General features: G+C 46.7%; 1 protein-coding gene across 1 annotated transcript in view; it reads left to right on the forward strand.

The window, feature by feature from the left end:
* Nucleotides 1-16786, forward strand: part of ECI1 (enoyl-CoA delta isomerase 1) — a 131483-nt gene that overhangs the window by 11687 nt on the left and 103010 nt on the right. Inside the window, exon 3 of the mRNA XM_085628475.1 lies at nt 16153-16280. Within this exon, the coding sequence (XP_085484601.1) occupies nt 16153-16280 (128 nt within the window). The remainder of the gene's footprint in view (nt 1-16152; nt 16281-16786) is intronic.

Raw genomic sequence — 16786 nt, forward strand, 5'->3', positions numbered from 1 at the left:
GACCACAATTGCTTTTCCACAGCGCTCTACTCCGAGGTCCCGGCGGAGCAGTCCGTCTGCAGAGCGGGATGGAAAGGAGATCAGTCTAGCGGCTCTGCTTCTGCGGGCGGTTCACGCCGCACAGCTGTTTCTGTTTACAGTAAACGCGAGCAGCCTGCGCTTTGCCCAGTTTGTAAAACTCCAGGTAACAGCGCTACCTCAAACCGGCCATTACACGTACGAAGAACAGAAATCACACGCACAAGCCGAACGGACCAATTTGAAAGATAAACCAAACAAAATGTGCGGTGAAAATGACGCTAGAATGAATATCTCCAATAAACACCAATCGCTTCCATGTGAAATTACACGTAAAATATTGACCTTGGGTCTTGTTACCAAATAAATAACAAGCGCTCGCCTTTGCCTTGTCCTCCCCGTGACCCCATGTGCCTCTGAACTCCGTGCCTGCTTCACAGCTGCCGTGAAGACGTTTCTTATCTGCTTGTTAAATAAACAAGCAGATAAGAAAAGTCTTTACAACAGCCGTGAATCAGGCGAGGCAGTCCAACAAAAAGCCAAAGGGAGGCAACCGAAAACCCTCCTTTTCAACGGGAAGCCAGCATTTAACATAAACGCTGACGCTACCCAATGAAAAGAAGGGGCGGGGCTTAGAGTCCCCTTCTTGAAATTGACTTCTTACTATAGCCCTCACAGGCGAGGAGCGCATGCGCGCTCCAACGCCAGGCGAGACCTAAAAACGGTGTCTCCTCCAAGGGCCTGACCAGAGCCTTACCAATCCGAATCTGTGGTGCATAGCATGCTGGGAACATGAAAGATATCCGTAATGAACCAGATTACAATTGTCGTTTTTTTGGAATTGAAAGTGCTGAGAGGGTGGAATTTTGCAGCTGCTGAAAGAGCCGTAGAAGGCAATCTAGATATGACTGGGGTACTTGTGGATGCTGCGAATGACCGCAATGGAATAAACGAAGCAACAATGATTCACCCCCTGTTGACAAACTGCAAGGGCCGCGGACACGTGCAGCAACACGCACGCAGACACGGGCAGCCACACACACATGCGACACTGGTGTGCAAACAGGCACCACGTGCAGTGCCCGTGCACTGTGACACTTCTCTGCTGGCAGCCACACAATTCATGCACTCACATTGGCACGAATGCATGCACAAGTGACACTCGCACAGGCAGACTCTGGGATACTCCTACACAACGACACGAGCGGCAGTACGAACGCTCTCAGCATGTGTTGCCTACATAGAGTGTGCACCAAGGCACAACAGTTCTGCCCACCATACTCTTACGCAAGTACAACAACCGCAGGACGATCACATCATTTATGTGAGTCTCACATTGCACAAGCCAACTTATGGCAGAGTGACAGGTACTCACTCCAGCGCGCGGTGAATATGAATATATGTGTGTGCGCCAGGCTTCCTCGAAACAGGCAGCAGTGTGAATGAAACCCTAGAGTAATGTGGAAACGCACGCGCTGTACGGCTAGCTCAGAACGTTGAGGGATGGTATACCAAGGTGTGCTATACAAATCACATTTTGTGCAAAATAGCAATATTTATTTAATTATATGTGTGGGTGCCCGCTGCAGTGTTATATAAAGCCACATTTCACAAGCAGTGGGTTGTATTTCAAGGTTCCAGTACAGTATGGATTTTTTTTTACTGGGGGGGTACATTTATTCTGATTTCCTTCCTGCAGCCATTTAATGTTTAACACGATAGTGCATTTAGATAATGATATGCCCAGACCACTCTATAGAACTTCACCATAGCCCACATATTAATTATCAAGCTGTTCATGAAAGCTAAGCAAAACCGGACCGTGGTAATTATAATCAGGGCCTTTTGTTAGATGAACATAGCAGGAGCAGCTTCAAAAATCTCTTAAACATAATCCTTTTCAGGTGTGCAAGCAGCAGTCTATTGATGAAAGATGAACGTTCTAATTGCAATTGGGGCACCTTGTTAGTAACAGATTAAAAATTCTGAATTCTACCAGCAGGATGGAGATTTTTGAAAAGGCAAGGCCTCTTTTCTTGAAAATAGTGAGCTAGTAATTACATAAATTTGTTTCTCTCCTCTTTACAGCAGACAATCAAACAGTGTACTTAAGAATTGTACTTACTGCTTACAATAAACGGTTCCCTGTTTGAAAAAAATCATTGTTTTATTAATAATTATGGTAAATAAACAAGTAATGAAGGACATGTAATATGTTATATTTTCACCTCATGGTTTTGTTGACATATACAATGTTTATAATGTCAACAGAAAGCTTTAATTAGGACTATGTTACACAGTTACCAGTTATGTATGTGCTATTTTGAGGAGGCAAAGATGGCACCACTCGTCTGGATCTATCTCTATCCCCACAGGAATGCATTTTCTTTAATCTTCAAAAACTTTGGCTCCATTTGACGGCACTGCATGAACTTTCAAAACTCTTAATTCATCCATATCACCCAATCCTGGAGAGTTTCCTGACAGTCTGTAAATTGGGACAGAAGTGAGGGGGTTCCAAAGGTTAACAAGCATTGGCATAGCCAATAGGTCTCGCCTTTGGGACCTAATAAGTGTTTAGTTTAACAGCACAATATCCTTGGTGCAACAACATCAACTGTTGCATGGCTAAACACTTATAAGGTCCCAAAGCCAAGACCTATTGGCTATGCCAATGCTTGTTGTTGTGGTTGTGGTTGCTGGCATTGTGTTCAGTTTGTTGAAAAGGTCGGGATCATTCATTGAATTACACTACTTGAGTGGTGGCTTTTAATGTGCTGGAAACAAGGGCTTGCTCGGATGTCTTAAGGATCCCATTAATTGAACCCAGCTGTGAGTCTGTTGGGTAAGTGTGGAAGGTCGTCAACTGAAACATAGGTTATCTGAGCAGCAACCTTTATTACTTGAAGTGCCTCTCCGGTAAAGCCTTTGCTGCTGTGCTGTTCTTGCCTGCTACTGACGGGCCTGACACCTGTGAATTTATCCCCGTTAAAGTGCTGATAGTTTGTTTCCTGGTTTTATGTGTTGCGTCCCTTCTGTCGGGCATGGCTTTGTTCTTTAGAGGGAATATTTTCCCTTTCCCTGGGGGATGACGGGGCAATATTATCTGAGCTGTTGATCGACCTTTGTGCTATTGTTTTCATCTTGTACAATGCTTTAGAGTATGACCTTTTGGTGCAGACCAATTCAGAATATATTAGTCTAAAGTGGATTGACAAAGTAGTCTCTTTAATGGGCGTGGGGGGACTCAGGCCCCTACGATCCCTAGCTGATTAGCGAGGGCCAGGTTGGTTTGTACTCCTGCCATTAACGTGCATCTGCCTGGACCTAAATGGTCCCCGGATGAATGTCTGGGTTTGTAGCAAACTCTCACTTTTCTCCTTTGCTCTCCTTTCCGTAGTCGCCACCTTCTCCCACCACTGGGTCTTGTGGTTATAGGGGCGGACACTATGCATTTTGGGGGTGTGGCGGGGGAGAGGGGTTAAAGAGCTTCTGAGAGTGCTACACTTCTGCTACCGTTTCCGTAATATTGTTCTTTTCCTGCCCTGGCACTCCCAATGCATTTGCCAGAATGCTTGGTTATGTGCTTTCGTCTTTCTTTTATTGGCTCTGCTAGCCCCCCTAGCGTGCTAACTAGAGGGGTAGATCATTCTTCTACTGCTTTACTGTGAGCCTAAAGCTGAGCAATGGTACCTCTACCATTTACCCCCGCTAGTGGCACGGGAGAGATGGTCCTTGCAATGCATCCGTTGAGCTCTCTGATGACTGGTAAGGTGAGGGCAAGCCTGGATCACAAGCCGCACCCGTCTGTAAACTGACCGCTTCCATGCTAGCAGGCTTCTACCCTCATGCCACCGTGCCTACTGTGTTGGGACACACCTCACCTAGCCCACTTCCGTCCCAGCTCTGAAACCGCCTCAGCTCCACTTTACCTGCTTGACTCACCATGGGGGTCCTCCGTGATCTCTCTGCCTTCCCTGTGAGTGGCTGGATGCTGCTGGCGGTGCTATGGAGCTACACCAGGGAGAGGGGACGCATTTGTTGGATCAGAGTTGCGAGCGTGGGCTGGTCAAAGATGCAGGTGTGGGCTAAAATGACTTGGCCTGTAGGGTAGCCAGCCTCCTGATGTTGAACCGCTAGACCAGTAGTCCCTCTAGTTCCACTGGCTTGTGTGTGCTCAGCTCTATGGGCACCTATGTGCTCTGCCCCTCTCCCTGGCAGCACACCCTCTGGACTGATTCGTAGGCACAGGGACGATCAAAGAAGTGGGGAAAAATTGAAAGTTATATGTCTTTTTTAATTTTTTAAAATTTTTTTTATAGTTCCCTTTTTGGAGCCTTTACTTAAAAAGTTGTAGAACTACTGCAAATGGGTCGATAGTTAACAAATGTTTTGAATGTCTGATGTCAGTAATGTAATTCAGGAAGGAGCATTAGATTTCAACATTGAGGATGTGCAGGATCTCTCTAGCGGTGTGAGATGTTTTGGAAGAAAGTCTGAATAGAGGCATTGGTTGTCTGAAAACGGCCATTATTTCCTTGACATAGTGTAATGGATTCCGGTGCAGAAGGCCTGGGGGATAAGCTCTTCTTTCCATTCTACTTCCAGCATCTGATGCCAAAATCTTAACATGTCCAGGCCAAGCCTCAAAATACAACAGATGCCTTGTCATTTAGGAATCCATTTGAATGGGTAATTTCCTTTTCGTGAATGGGGAAAGGGTAATATTGATGTCTTGTTCTCCACAAATAGTTATTGGCATATAACACCTGGAGCGACTTGTGGAGATGATGTTGACTTCCCCCTTTGTGACTCGGATTCACTGAACTGTGGAGGCACTTTCTATCTTACCCCTCTAGAATATTTTCAGAGAAATTCAGTCCTAGAGCATTTCACTTTTAGTAGAATCACGTTTTGCAACAAACATCAAACCTCAGATAAGTTCCTAATGTGATTTTTGCCGCCATTCTTTTCTTACAGGTAGTGCCTTGCCTTCTAACTGGGGCTCACTGGTAGAAAAATTAGCTCCATGGTCATAGTGTTTTGCCTGATGTTACTATGTATGGTCACTTATGCAAATTTTAGTGTTTGTCGTAAGAAAGTGAAAAGAAGTACTTCATTTAATGTGTCCCGTCACGACAGCTCCCAGGCAGCAACTGCCGAAGACAGTACATTCCACGTTCCACGAAGGGAACTCAGCCACAAAAACATTCTTGTATCCCAAGAACATTCCAGTAGAAATCCCCAACGCACCTCCCTTCCATCACAATGAAAAAACCCTAAAATAACTGGAACAAGAATTGAGCAACAAGAAAACACAACATAATCAATACATAACATTTTTTTTTTTTTTTTTTTGCATTATCAAAATACAACAGTTATACATCAGCTTCAACGCTGCCGTAGTGCAGAAAACATAGCATCAAGATGGTACTAATCTCACTCAGTTAAGTAAACAGTCATGAAAACAGTTCAGAGCAGTGCAAAATATAGAACAGAATATAGTATCCGTACAGGGAATGCCATCAGTCATGCGATTTTGCCAACACATATGCTGTGAATGGTCCCCAAATGTTTTGCGGTCTCGAGGCCGCCGGCAACTCCTCTCCATTACACAAGAGTTGATCTCGGCAGAAGGCTATATCCTTCAGCCAACACTTTAGCTGTGGTGCCGACCTACCATCCCAATGTATGGAGACCCTACGTTTGGCCAATAAAAGCAGCAATGCCACCAGTTTTCGACTACTAGCTGTTAGGTGCAGCACATTACCCAGGAAACAAACATTCATATCACATGCCACTGTTTCTCCCACCATTTCTGTCAGAGCCCCAATTACCTTCTCCCAAAAGTCAGCCACCTTAAAACAGCTCCACGCTAAATGCTGAAAATCAGCAATTTCCACACCGCAGCGCCGGCAACAGTATGAATCCCTCAAATCATATTTATAGAGCTGCATTGGTGTATAGTACATTTGATGGATATATTTATAATGCAACAGACCAAGATTTCCATTAGCAGTGAATTGACCAGTCAACTTACAACAGGATTCCCATTCCTCTTCAGTTAGAGGCTGCGGTAGTATAGCATTCCACTTACCCAGTGAGCCGGCACCGATCCTCCCCTCATCAGTCTGTGATGCATTATATAACCGAGAAATCAGCTTAGTTCTAGTTTTCGTAAGGTAGAGCAATTGCAAAGCCGCCAGAGCAGGAAGCTCTGCAGGGAAAGCAGGATAAAAGGCTTTAATCGCAGCTCGGAGTCTACTGTAGATAAAGGTGGATATAACAGACCCGTCGCCAGCATTTAAAAAATCTTGTAAAGTAATAAAGGTACCCCCAACATAGACATCCCCCATAGTGTGCATTCCTGCCTTCTGTAAAATCTTTACTGAGCCCACTTTACTTGCTACTGATATTTTCCCATGATGCAATAACGGCATTGCTGGCGCATACAGTGGCAAAAGCCGAGCGCGCCTGCCAAGCTCTCTCAAAGCACGACTCGTACATTGCACCATAGCCACCTCATCCCTCTCAAAGACTGTGGTGTTGTTAACAATCATGGCCTTCAATGGGATAGGACGGACCGCTCCTGCTTCCACCGCCACATGTGGCATGTATGGTTGCGCACACTGCCAATAAGAAGTGTATTGCGCCTGCAAAGTACAACTGCATGTCAGGCACACAGAACCCACCCTGTTCGTACGGCAACGTCAATACCTCCCAACTGACACAAGGTTTCTTCCCACCCCAGATCAAGGTGATCAATATCCCACGTAGTGTTGTAAAAAAGTACTGGCGCAGTATAATGGGTATGTTCACAAACGGATATAAAAAGTTAGGGAGGACCACTATTTTGATTAAAGCCACTCTGTCAGCAAACGTCAGTGGCAGCTGCAGCCGCCTAGAGACCCTCTCTTCCAGACTAACAATCGCAGGCCCATAGTTTGTGCGGATAACGACCTGTGGGTCTTTGTGTATCCAGACGCCCAAATATTTGACGGGCTCATCACACCATTCCACCGGGTACTCCAGCGTTACTCGCTTCATGGCAATCGCAACCAATTTGTTCCAATTAATACCCAAGCCAGAATGCCACTCGAACCTAAGATATTCCCGAATGAGCTGCTCCAAGTATACCTCCGCTTCGCGCACGTAAAAAAACATGTCGTCAGCATATATGGCCACAGCTAATGGCCGCTGATGTAAGCGGAGCGCCACTCGAGCATGCCTCTGACGCACTATACAGGCCAGGGGCTCCAGTACCACCGCGAACAGGAGAGGCGACAGGGGGCAACCCTGCCGCGTCCCTTTCCCAATTGGTAATGTGTCCGAAATCCTACCATTAATACGCACACGAGCCACTGGAGCCGTATATAACAATTTAATCCAATTAGTGAATACAAATGGCACCCCCATCCGATGTAACACCGCTAGCATATACCGTCAAGATATAGAGTCAAATGCCTTTGCGGCGTCCAGCAGGACTGCCACCGCAGGCAAAGTTGGCTCCAGAAGATGCATCACCGCAAAAAGCGTCCGCAGGTTATGAGCTGTGGACCGGGCCGGGATAAATCCCGATTGGTCAGGCAGCACCATCACAGGCAGTAATAGCTGCAACCGATTCGCCAATACTTTCACTAAGATCTTAACATCCGTGTTCATCAGGGATAATGGCCTATATGAATCGCACTTCTCAGAGTCTTTACCCGGCTTTAATAGGGCGATGATCAGAGCCTCACGACGCGTGTCTGGTAACCTTTGGTGCTCGTAGGCATCTTCAAACATGGCATGAAGATGTGGTACCAGAATATCAATATACTCTTTATAAAACTCTGCCGGAAGCACGTCCGTGCCCGTAGCTTTACCATTCGGCAGTGCAAGGACAGCATCTCGTATCTCATCTGTGGTCAGCAGGTGCATTAAAGACTCTTGCTGCCGTTTGGATAACCACACTAGAGGAACATCATCCAAGTACTGTGCTATTTCATGCTCATCAGCGGTCTGCCTACTGCTATACGTATCTATATAATAATGTTTGAAAGTGTCCAAAATGCTGGCAGTTTCACAATACCTCTGTTCCCCTACCACAGTTGATTGCAATGTGTTGTTTTTCGCCCATGGCTCCGCGATTTTAGCTGCCAGGGCTCGTCCCGGTCTGCCCCCTTCCCCATAATACCAGGCTACCCAACGGCGAGACATATGCTTCACCTCCATGTTCGCCAGCTCATTGTATTTATCAATTATTCGCTCGAAAATTACTGCTGTGGCGTCATCTGGTACATTGTCATACTGACGTTCAAGGCTCTGTAGGTCGTGTTCAAGGGTCTTCATAGACCCCCGGAGCGAGTTAAGCACCCCTGCCTGCAGACCAATACATACGCCTCGTATGGTCACCTTGAACGCTTCCCATAGGATATTCAAACTGGACACTGAGCCAATGTTGACCGCGAAGTATTGTTCAATGGCGTCCTGTACCCCCTCCCGAAACACTTCATCTTTCAGGGCAGAAGACTGCAGTCGCCACTGGAACTGCGGTGGTTCATACAGAGGGATCAGCATTGTGAATAATGAGGGGGAATGGTCAGAAAGCGTCCTGGGCAAGTGGACTGCCTTCTTGACGAGGGAACTTCCGTCATTTGTCAGCCAATAATCCAACCGATACCACCATTTGTGCACATAGGAGTGGCACGTACCCTCCCGCTCCCCTGGATGCCGCAACCGCCAAATGTCAATGAGGGATAAATTATGTATACCTGTGTGTACCGCTTGCGCAGCCTTTTTTGCTGATGGGTCCGCATTAGTATGGCGATCCAATTCCGGATTCAACACCACATTAAAATCACCTCCACAAATTATAGCAGCTGGTTGCAACCTATAGACCTTGTTCCACAATGCTTCAAAGAAAGTAGGATCATCAACATTGGGACCATATAGATTTACAATAGTCATCATCATCATACCACACAACTTCCCCTGTGCTATAATATAGCGTCCCTCATGTCCACATGGGATGGCACAAAGGACAGACTTTTCTTCACCAAAATCATAACCCCCCTCGCATAAGAGGAGTAAGATGATGCCAATCTCGCCCCCGCCCACTTAGTGGCCACCTTATCAGCTGCATACTTATTCAGGTGCGTTTCTTGTAATAAGGCGACTTGGACATCATGTCGGTCCAGATAGGCCAACACCTGCCTCGTTTTCTTTGGGTTGTTGAGACCTCTGACATTCCACGTCACACTACCAGGCCCTGTGGACATCTGTACTAGACTGACTCTGATCAGTGGCAAAAAGCACTACATCCGCGCTAGTCAACACATCTCCATGACTTGCATGCACTCTGCACTGCACATTACAGCAAAGAATGAGTCCCCCCCCCAACTAGTCCCCTCTCCCACCTAAGCATCCCAATCATGCTAAGGAGCCTCGTCCCCCACATGAGCAACAAATGCAAAAATATCCCCCCACCCCACACTAGGTTACAAATCCCCAACCAATCTACAAATTCCCACATGAACCGTTTGGGTATTACTCTCATGGAGGACACCAGCCGCCCTACGACCCCCTTGTTGGAACCAGGGGGAGTAAGGACAGAGCGATCCTGTTTCCTAACCCATCTGACTTCTATACGTCTTAACCCGATTCATCCAGTGACAGCTGAGACTCCTTCCCAACTGAAGCGCATGATAGAGAGAGAATGCCTATAGTCACAGCACTACCCAGTGACAGAGGATATACAACACCATCATCAATGATAGAGTGCGCACACACCCTCAGGGCACCGTTACAGTCCTGGCGCCGAAGGGCACATTTGCAGTGGAGATGACACAAACAAAGGAAAAAAAAAAAACGTTATCGCCATCCGGTCTGTCCAATACTTAACAACTAAACGAACCGGTCAGGCACAGTTAACGGTAAGCACCCTCCATCTCAACATAAGCACCCGCCCTCTTCCAAAAATATTCAGTTAAAAAAAGTTGCCATCACTATTAATATAACATCCCTCTGCCACAGTCAACATGAAAGGAGCAACTTCACCCCGTTTCCTCCAGAGTTATTCAGTCTAGAGTAATTAAAGAAGATATAAAAGAGTACAAAAATTCAACCACATGTGCACAGTCACAATAACAGCAAACATAATCATTTTACAGCAGCACAGTTACTATTCAATCTTTGTTGTCCGCATCTTCTCCAGCCACTCTAGTGGCTTCTTGGCACTCCAACTGCTTTACAAATTGCATGGCATCCTTCGGCGTCGAGCAGATGCACGGTTTGTTACCGCACATTATCTTGAGGCGAGCAGGGTACAGCATGGCATATTGGATCTTCATATCTTGCAATTTTTTCTTGACCTGAGAATTCCCGCCGGGCCTGCTGTACCGCCGCAGTAAAATCCGGAAACAGCGCACCTCCATTCCTTGATATTTCGTAGTGCCCTTTTCCCTCGCAAGGCGGAGTGCCACATCCCTGTCACGATAGTTGAGGAGTCGCGCAATTATTGGGCGCGGAGGTGCTCTTGGGACAGGGCGTGGTGTGAGGGATCTGTGAGCTCTTTCAACTATAAGCACACTGGAGAAGTTTTCAGCCCCCAACTTATCTTTAAGCATGCCTTCAACATACAACTCCAGCTTGCCCGTGTTCGTCGATTCAGGCACGCCCGTTATGCGCAAGTTATTGCGGCGTGACCTCACTTGTAAGTTTTCATTTTTGGCCCTGATGACCTCCAGTATTTTCTCAACCTCAGTACATGACTTCGTGACACTTTTTCCACCTTGCCTTCCGCGGTCGAGATGCGCTGCTCCGCCTCCGTCAACTGCACACCATGCTTGTCCAACTTCGCTGTCATAATGTCCATGCGCAAGTTGAGATTGTCTATTTTACTATCTATGGTGCGCAGGCTCTGTTGCATTGCCAGCATCATCTTTTCCAATTTGGAGCTGCCCCCAGCCTCCAAGTCCGTCTCAGTGTCTGATGTCGCCAGCATTGACTTTGTTTTCTGGCGCTTAGCCTCAAATGTTAATTTCGACTGTAGATGTTTATCCGGCTTGCTCATCGCGCTAATATTGGTTCAGGCCTGACTGTCCCGCCGTGAACCACCACCTGTAACCCCTTACAGAGAGACAAGCCAATCACTCCAGAACACCTCTTGTACCGCCCGGGGATGGATAAAGCAATACAGCGCCGTTGTGATCAAGGGAGCATTTCAAGAGGGCACCCTTTACACAGGGCACAAGTTCTATCCCAGCAACTGTAGCGTCGCAGCCCAGATCAACACATGCTTTCGCAACTCTCCACACACAGCACCAGGCAGGCAAGATGGGGCCTGGCCATGCGCCCTCCAGCCGTCCACACCCCCTCACAGTCAATGTAGTGGCTACCGTCCCTTATACGTGTGCAGTACCGTGGGCTCTGCCCCCCCACCCCCCCCTGCAAGCTTCACTGTTCAGGCGACAATACAGTGCAACCTATCAACATGCCAGAGGCCCTCCCAAGGCACATCAAACACAGCAGGACCTGCAACACGTGTGTGGAGCCCCTCGCACAGTCGAGAACAGGCAGTGCAGACTGGGGTTTTGGCACACAGTTCAATGCTGCTCCGCGTATTTCAACAACCATGCACGGGCCGGAGAGACCGCCCGAGCACTCCGCCACTTCACCCGGGCGTCCCGCGCTCAGGCCTCTCCGCTTGATCCGCCCGTCAGCCGCCGCCGCTAAAGGCCTTACACCTCTGCTGGGAGCAGGCCGCACTCACCGCTTAGCTGCAGCCTCACAAGTCCGCTGCCATCTGCCCACATCAACGCGGGTCTGCCGCTACACGAGGGGCTCGCGCCGTGTCCCAGCGAGCGCCGCACAGCCGCGCGGCTGTCCCCGGCTCCACAGTGGCAAACTCACTGTGTCACCTGCACGGCTCCGGCCGGCCCCCCAGCACGGCACACAGAACTGGTGAGCGCTGCAGCGGATTTCACCTGCACTCTCCAGACAACGTGATGTTCCTCCAACAGGCTACAGGCAGGCACCGCTCACGCAGGGCAACAGAGCCTCCTCAGCAGCCGATGCTCACGGCAGCCGCCATTTTCTCCCCTGGAAGCACAAACGCCAATTGAAACAGGGCTCCAAGGGGCACGAAGTCCAAGAATGGCAGCAATCAACTCAGGCGGTAATTCTCTCTTCAATTCGCTGTCTCTCCACTGTAGATGGGCAGAAAATAAGGAGGATACTGTACGGATTGTGGCCCTGACCAGCAGAGCTGCACTAATGTGCGACCATCTTGCTTCGGGCTCGCTAGCGCCCCGCCCCCCCCAATCAATACATAACATAATCATGAAACTTAACAGGGGCAGATCTTACCCAGGAAGGAATCCTTTTGAAAGAGGTGCGGTCAGAATAAACATCCTTACTGGAAGGAATTACATTAGCGGAAGATAACCCAAATGAACAGGAGTTGCATTAGCGCTAGAGGAACTTGAATGAGCAGAGGAACCAGAATGAACAGGATGATGAAAATGAACACCCATCTTCCCTTCAACGTACACAATTTTGGATTGGGGAACAGAAATAGCACATTTATTCCATATCTTCCCATTCTCCAACACCACCACACGGTCTTTTACATCTCTCACCTTAGCCGGAGCGGAGAACTGAGAAGTCCCCTTGAGAGTAATACCAGGCTTCTTGATTCTCACCCAATCACCAACACAAACGGGAGAAACCTTCCTAGAAACAGTGGCATACTTTGATCGGACAGCTGCTCTCACATCTGCTACCTTGCCAAGTCTATCTTGATCAACTTCTTTCCTAGACATCCAATCTTTGTTTAACTTCGAACCAGCAACCCTTCCCCTGAGAAGAGTGAAAGGAGACATCCCGGTACTGATATGAGGAGTAGTCCTGATTGTCCACAGCATGTCAGCAATGGCCATTCTCCAGTGTATACTGTTCACCAAAGCCAATTGCAATTGATCTTCAATAACACAATTCAAGCGTTCGACAAGACCATTGCTGCGGGGTGATAAAGTGATGTTAAAACATGTTTGATGCCATGTTCTCTAAGAAAAATTGGCATTTTCAAGGACACCAGCTGGGTGCCATTATCAGTCACTAGTTCCTCTGGAAACCCTTCACTGAGAAACACCTCTTTGAAGAAATTAATGACAGACAAGGAATTTACACATTCCACAAACATGACCTCCGGCCACTTGGACATGTAGTCCACCAAGACCAGTGCATACAAAGGAGAACTCCCAGATATACCAAAAGGACCAGCAACATCAAACGCTAATTTGCACCAATGTGCATTCTTCACAATAATTGGATCAATAGGAGAAGGATGAGTTACCTGTGTCTTGTCACTCAAAACACATGCACAACAGTCCCTGACATAATGTTTGATGGATCTGTCCAACCCAGGCCACCAAAAGTCCTCTCTGACTCTGCGTTTCATAGCGCGAATACCGAGGTGACCCTCATGGGCCAGATCCAAAACTCTTTTTCGCATGCATACTGGATTAACCAGAAGACCACCTCTGCGTAAAATTCCATCAACCATGGACCACTCATCACAAACCCTTTTGAAAGGAATTAGTTCAGGAGACAAATCCTTGTTGATAGGCCAACCATGAAACAAAAAGTCAACAACCATTTTGATCTTGTTGTCCTCTAATAGAGCCTGCAACTATTCACGCTCTGAAAGTGCACCCTTCACAATGTCTGCGACAGCACCAACGGCACACACAATGTCGAGATCCTCCTCAGGAAATTCGCAGATATTTTCAACAAGAGGTAACCAGGATAAACAGTCAGCAGTGTTGTTTTTGGCACCAGCCACATACACCAAGCGATAATTAAATTCCTGTAATCTATAATGCCATTTGGCAATCCGTGGTGTGGCATGGCCACCACCTTTGGTGGTGAAGAGGTCAACCAAAGGTTTGTGATCAGTCCTAAGGACGAACTCATTTCCCCACAGAATATTCCAAAAGTACTGAACACCCTACCATAAGGCTAATGCCTCTTTCTCAATGGTGGAGTAAGTGCTCGCAGATCCTCGAAGAGTCCTGGAGGACAATTGCAATGATCTCCTCACGACCATCACTTCTTTTTTGCATAAGAACATTACCCAACCCGATGTTGCTAACATCAGTGGAGACAATGCTATTGTCGTTAATGTTAAATAATTTCAAGGGGCCTGCCTGCACAGTTTCTTTTTTGAGAAGATTAAATTGATCATCACACTTGTCACACCACACAAACCTGACGTTTTTCTTCAGTAATTCACACAAACAGGTGGTCTTATCAGCAAAGTTTCCCACAAATTTGACATAATACTCCACTAGCCCTAGGAAGGAGCGAGGTTGATCTTTATTTATTTATTTATTTGCGGGTTTATATAGCGCTAGAATCGACTCCAATGGAGTATCTCTGCGCTTTGGATCGGGTTTCAGCTGATCATTAGTAGACAGGGAGAGCCGGCTTAGATGTCACTTTTAAACAACAAAGTTTTAAGCTGTTTCCTGAATTGCAAGTGTTCGGGACATAGTCTTAAAGTTTGTGGTAGACTGTTCCACAGTGTAGGTCCCACGACTGACAATGCTTTACCCCCATGTCTAGCTTTTTTGGCACGGGGCACTACCAGCAGATAACCATTGCTGGATCTCAAGGTCCTGGTAGGAGTGTAAGGAATGAATTTGTTTTCCAAGTACAGGGGACCTTGGCCATTTATACTTTTGTGGATCAGGCAACAGATTTTAAACTTAGTCCGTTGACGGATTGACAGCCAATGCAGTTTTTCCAAAAGAGGTTTAGACGCTGTTCTAGGAGGGGCATTAAGGACCAGTCGAGCTGCTGTATTTTGGATCACCTGTAGTTTGGCCAACACTCCCTCATTTGCTGAGAGGAGCAGGCCATTACAGTAATCCAGCCGACTTAGGACAAGAGCCTGCACCAGGGTCCTTCTGGAAGAATCCGGCAACAAAGGAAGAATCTTACGCAACAGGCCAATAGTGTGGAAGCATATACCTGTGATATAATTGGTATGCTGCCTTAACACTAAATCCTGGTCAAGACGTATCCCCAGATTTTTAACAACCTGCTTCGGTTCAGGAACCATACCCAGATCGGGGGGCCACCAATCGGGGGACCACAGTACCTTTTGTTTGTCGGTGCGGGTGCATTTTGAATGGCATCCAACATTTTCACTTTGGGTTCAACTCCATTACAGGAAATATGGTGACCCAAATAATCCACACCCTCCAGAAAATATTTGCACTTGTCCCTCCTTAAAGTCAGGCCATGCAGCTTCACAGTATCCAAAACATGTTTAACTCTACTGTCATGCTGTAACTCAGTTTGTGCATACACAAGAATGTCATCTTGGAAAAATACAACTCCCGCAGTGTTTTTGAATAAATTGCCCACGAGACGCTGAAACACTGCGGAAGCCGACGCCAAACTAAAAGGCATTTGTAACAGAAAGTTCCTTCTGGAGTCACGAAAGAGGTGAGATGTCTGGAGTCTTTGCTCAACTCAACCTAATGAGCCACATGTAATACAGCAGGCAAAAGGGTTCACGCCCGGATTGGGAGGCCGGAGACGGGACAACTCGTCGCCAGTGAAAAGAAGTACAAATCAGCCTCAAGAGGGTGCTTCGTTTACTGTGACCCGTCACGGCAGCTCCCAGGCAGCAACTGCCGAAGACAGTACATTACACTTTCCACACAGGGAACTTAGCCACAAGAACATTCTTGTATCCCAAGAACATTTCAATTGAAATCCCCAAGAGAAAGTTAAAAGTACATGTTTTAGCAGGATGTTGAGCAGAATTGAGACACCAATGAAACTCATGATGGTAAAGTATATAGAACAGTAAGTACTTTAAGGATATTTGTACTCCAAGGAGAACACCACTTATTTAGGCTTGCAAGATAAATAGCTTGAAGTGCACTGTGGAACAGAATATTTATGTTCTTGTATGAGTGGTCCACTTTGGGAGTGCTATTGGAGTTTTAGTTTTCCGACATCTATTGATTTACATTCTGCTAAAGAGGTACACCTACTAATATCTGCATCTGAGTGGCTGAAATTCCTTTTTGATGTCCAACACACAAACAACTGAACCTATGCTTTGCTGTCTTCCAGGAGTTGCTGTACTGACCATGAAAAGCCCTCCTGTCAACAGCCTGAGCCTGGACTTCCTGACAGAGTTCACCATTGGCTTAGAGAAGTTGGAGATGGACAAAGCTTGTCGTGGAGTCATCATAACGTCGGTAAGATGTGTGTCTCTTCAGACCACAAAGGGGGATATGGGAGATGCTCAAGCAGCCGCACTGCAGCTCATTGATAGAACCCCTCAGTCATTATTTGCTATTTGTAGCAGTTTGTTTTAAAAAAAACTCTTTAAAGACCTTTATCTTTTTAGTTTGGTTCAAAGCAAAACATTTTTAGATAACGCTAAAGAGAAAATGGAAATGAGCCCTGTAATTTAAGACCTCTTGTACTGTTTATTAAAAAGTGTTAATGTGGAAGACTCAACACTTATATTGGCAGAATGAGGTACTTAAAGAGAATGCGTGGTGCACTACATGGTGGGTGAGAGGGCGTCATCACTTCATTATTTCAAACTGAGGATCCAGTTTTCTACAAATGTGTGTAGTAAATGAGAATTGTGAATATGAAAAGCATACTGCACTTCCAATATTTCTTGATCTCCTCTTAGCGACAGAAAAAGCCAGTAGTTTGATTGGCTTTGCCTTCGTGTCCCATCAACTGTAAA

The sequence above is a fragment of the Triturus cristatus genome, chromosome 10 (assembly GCF_964204655.1).
Source record: "Triturus cristatus chromosome 10, aTriCri1.1, whole genome shotgun sequence".
Classification (NCBI taxonomy): domain Eukaryota; kingdom Metazoa; phylum Chordata; class Amphibia; order Caudata; family Salamandridae; genus Triturus; species Triturus cristatus.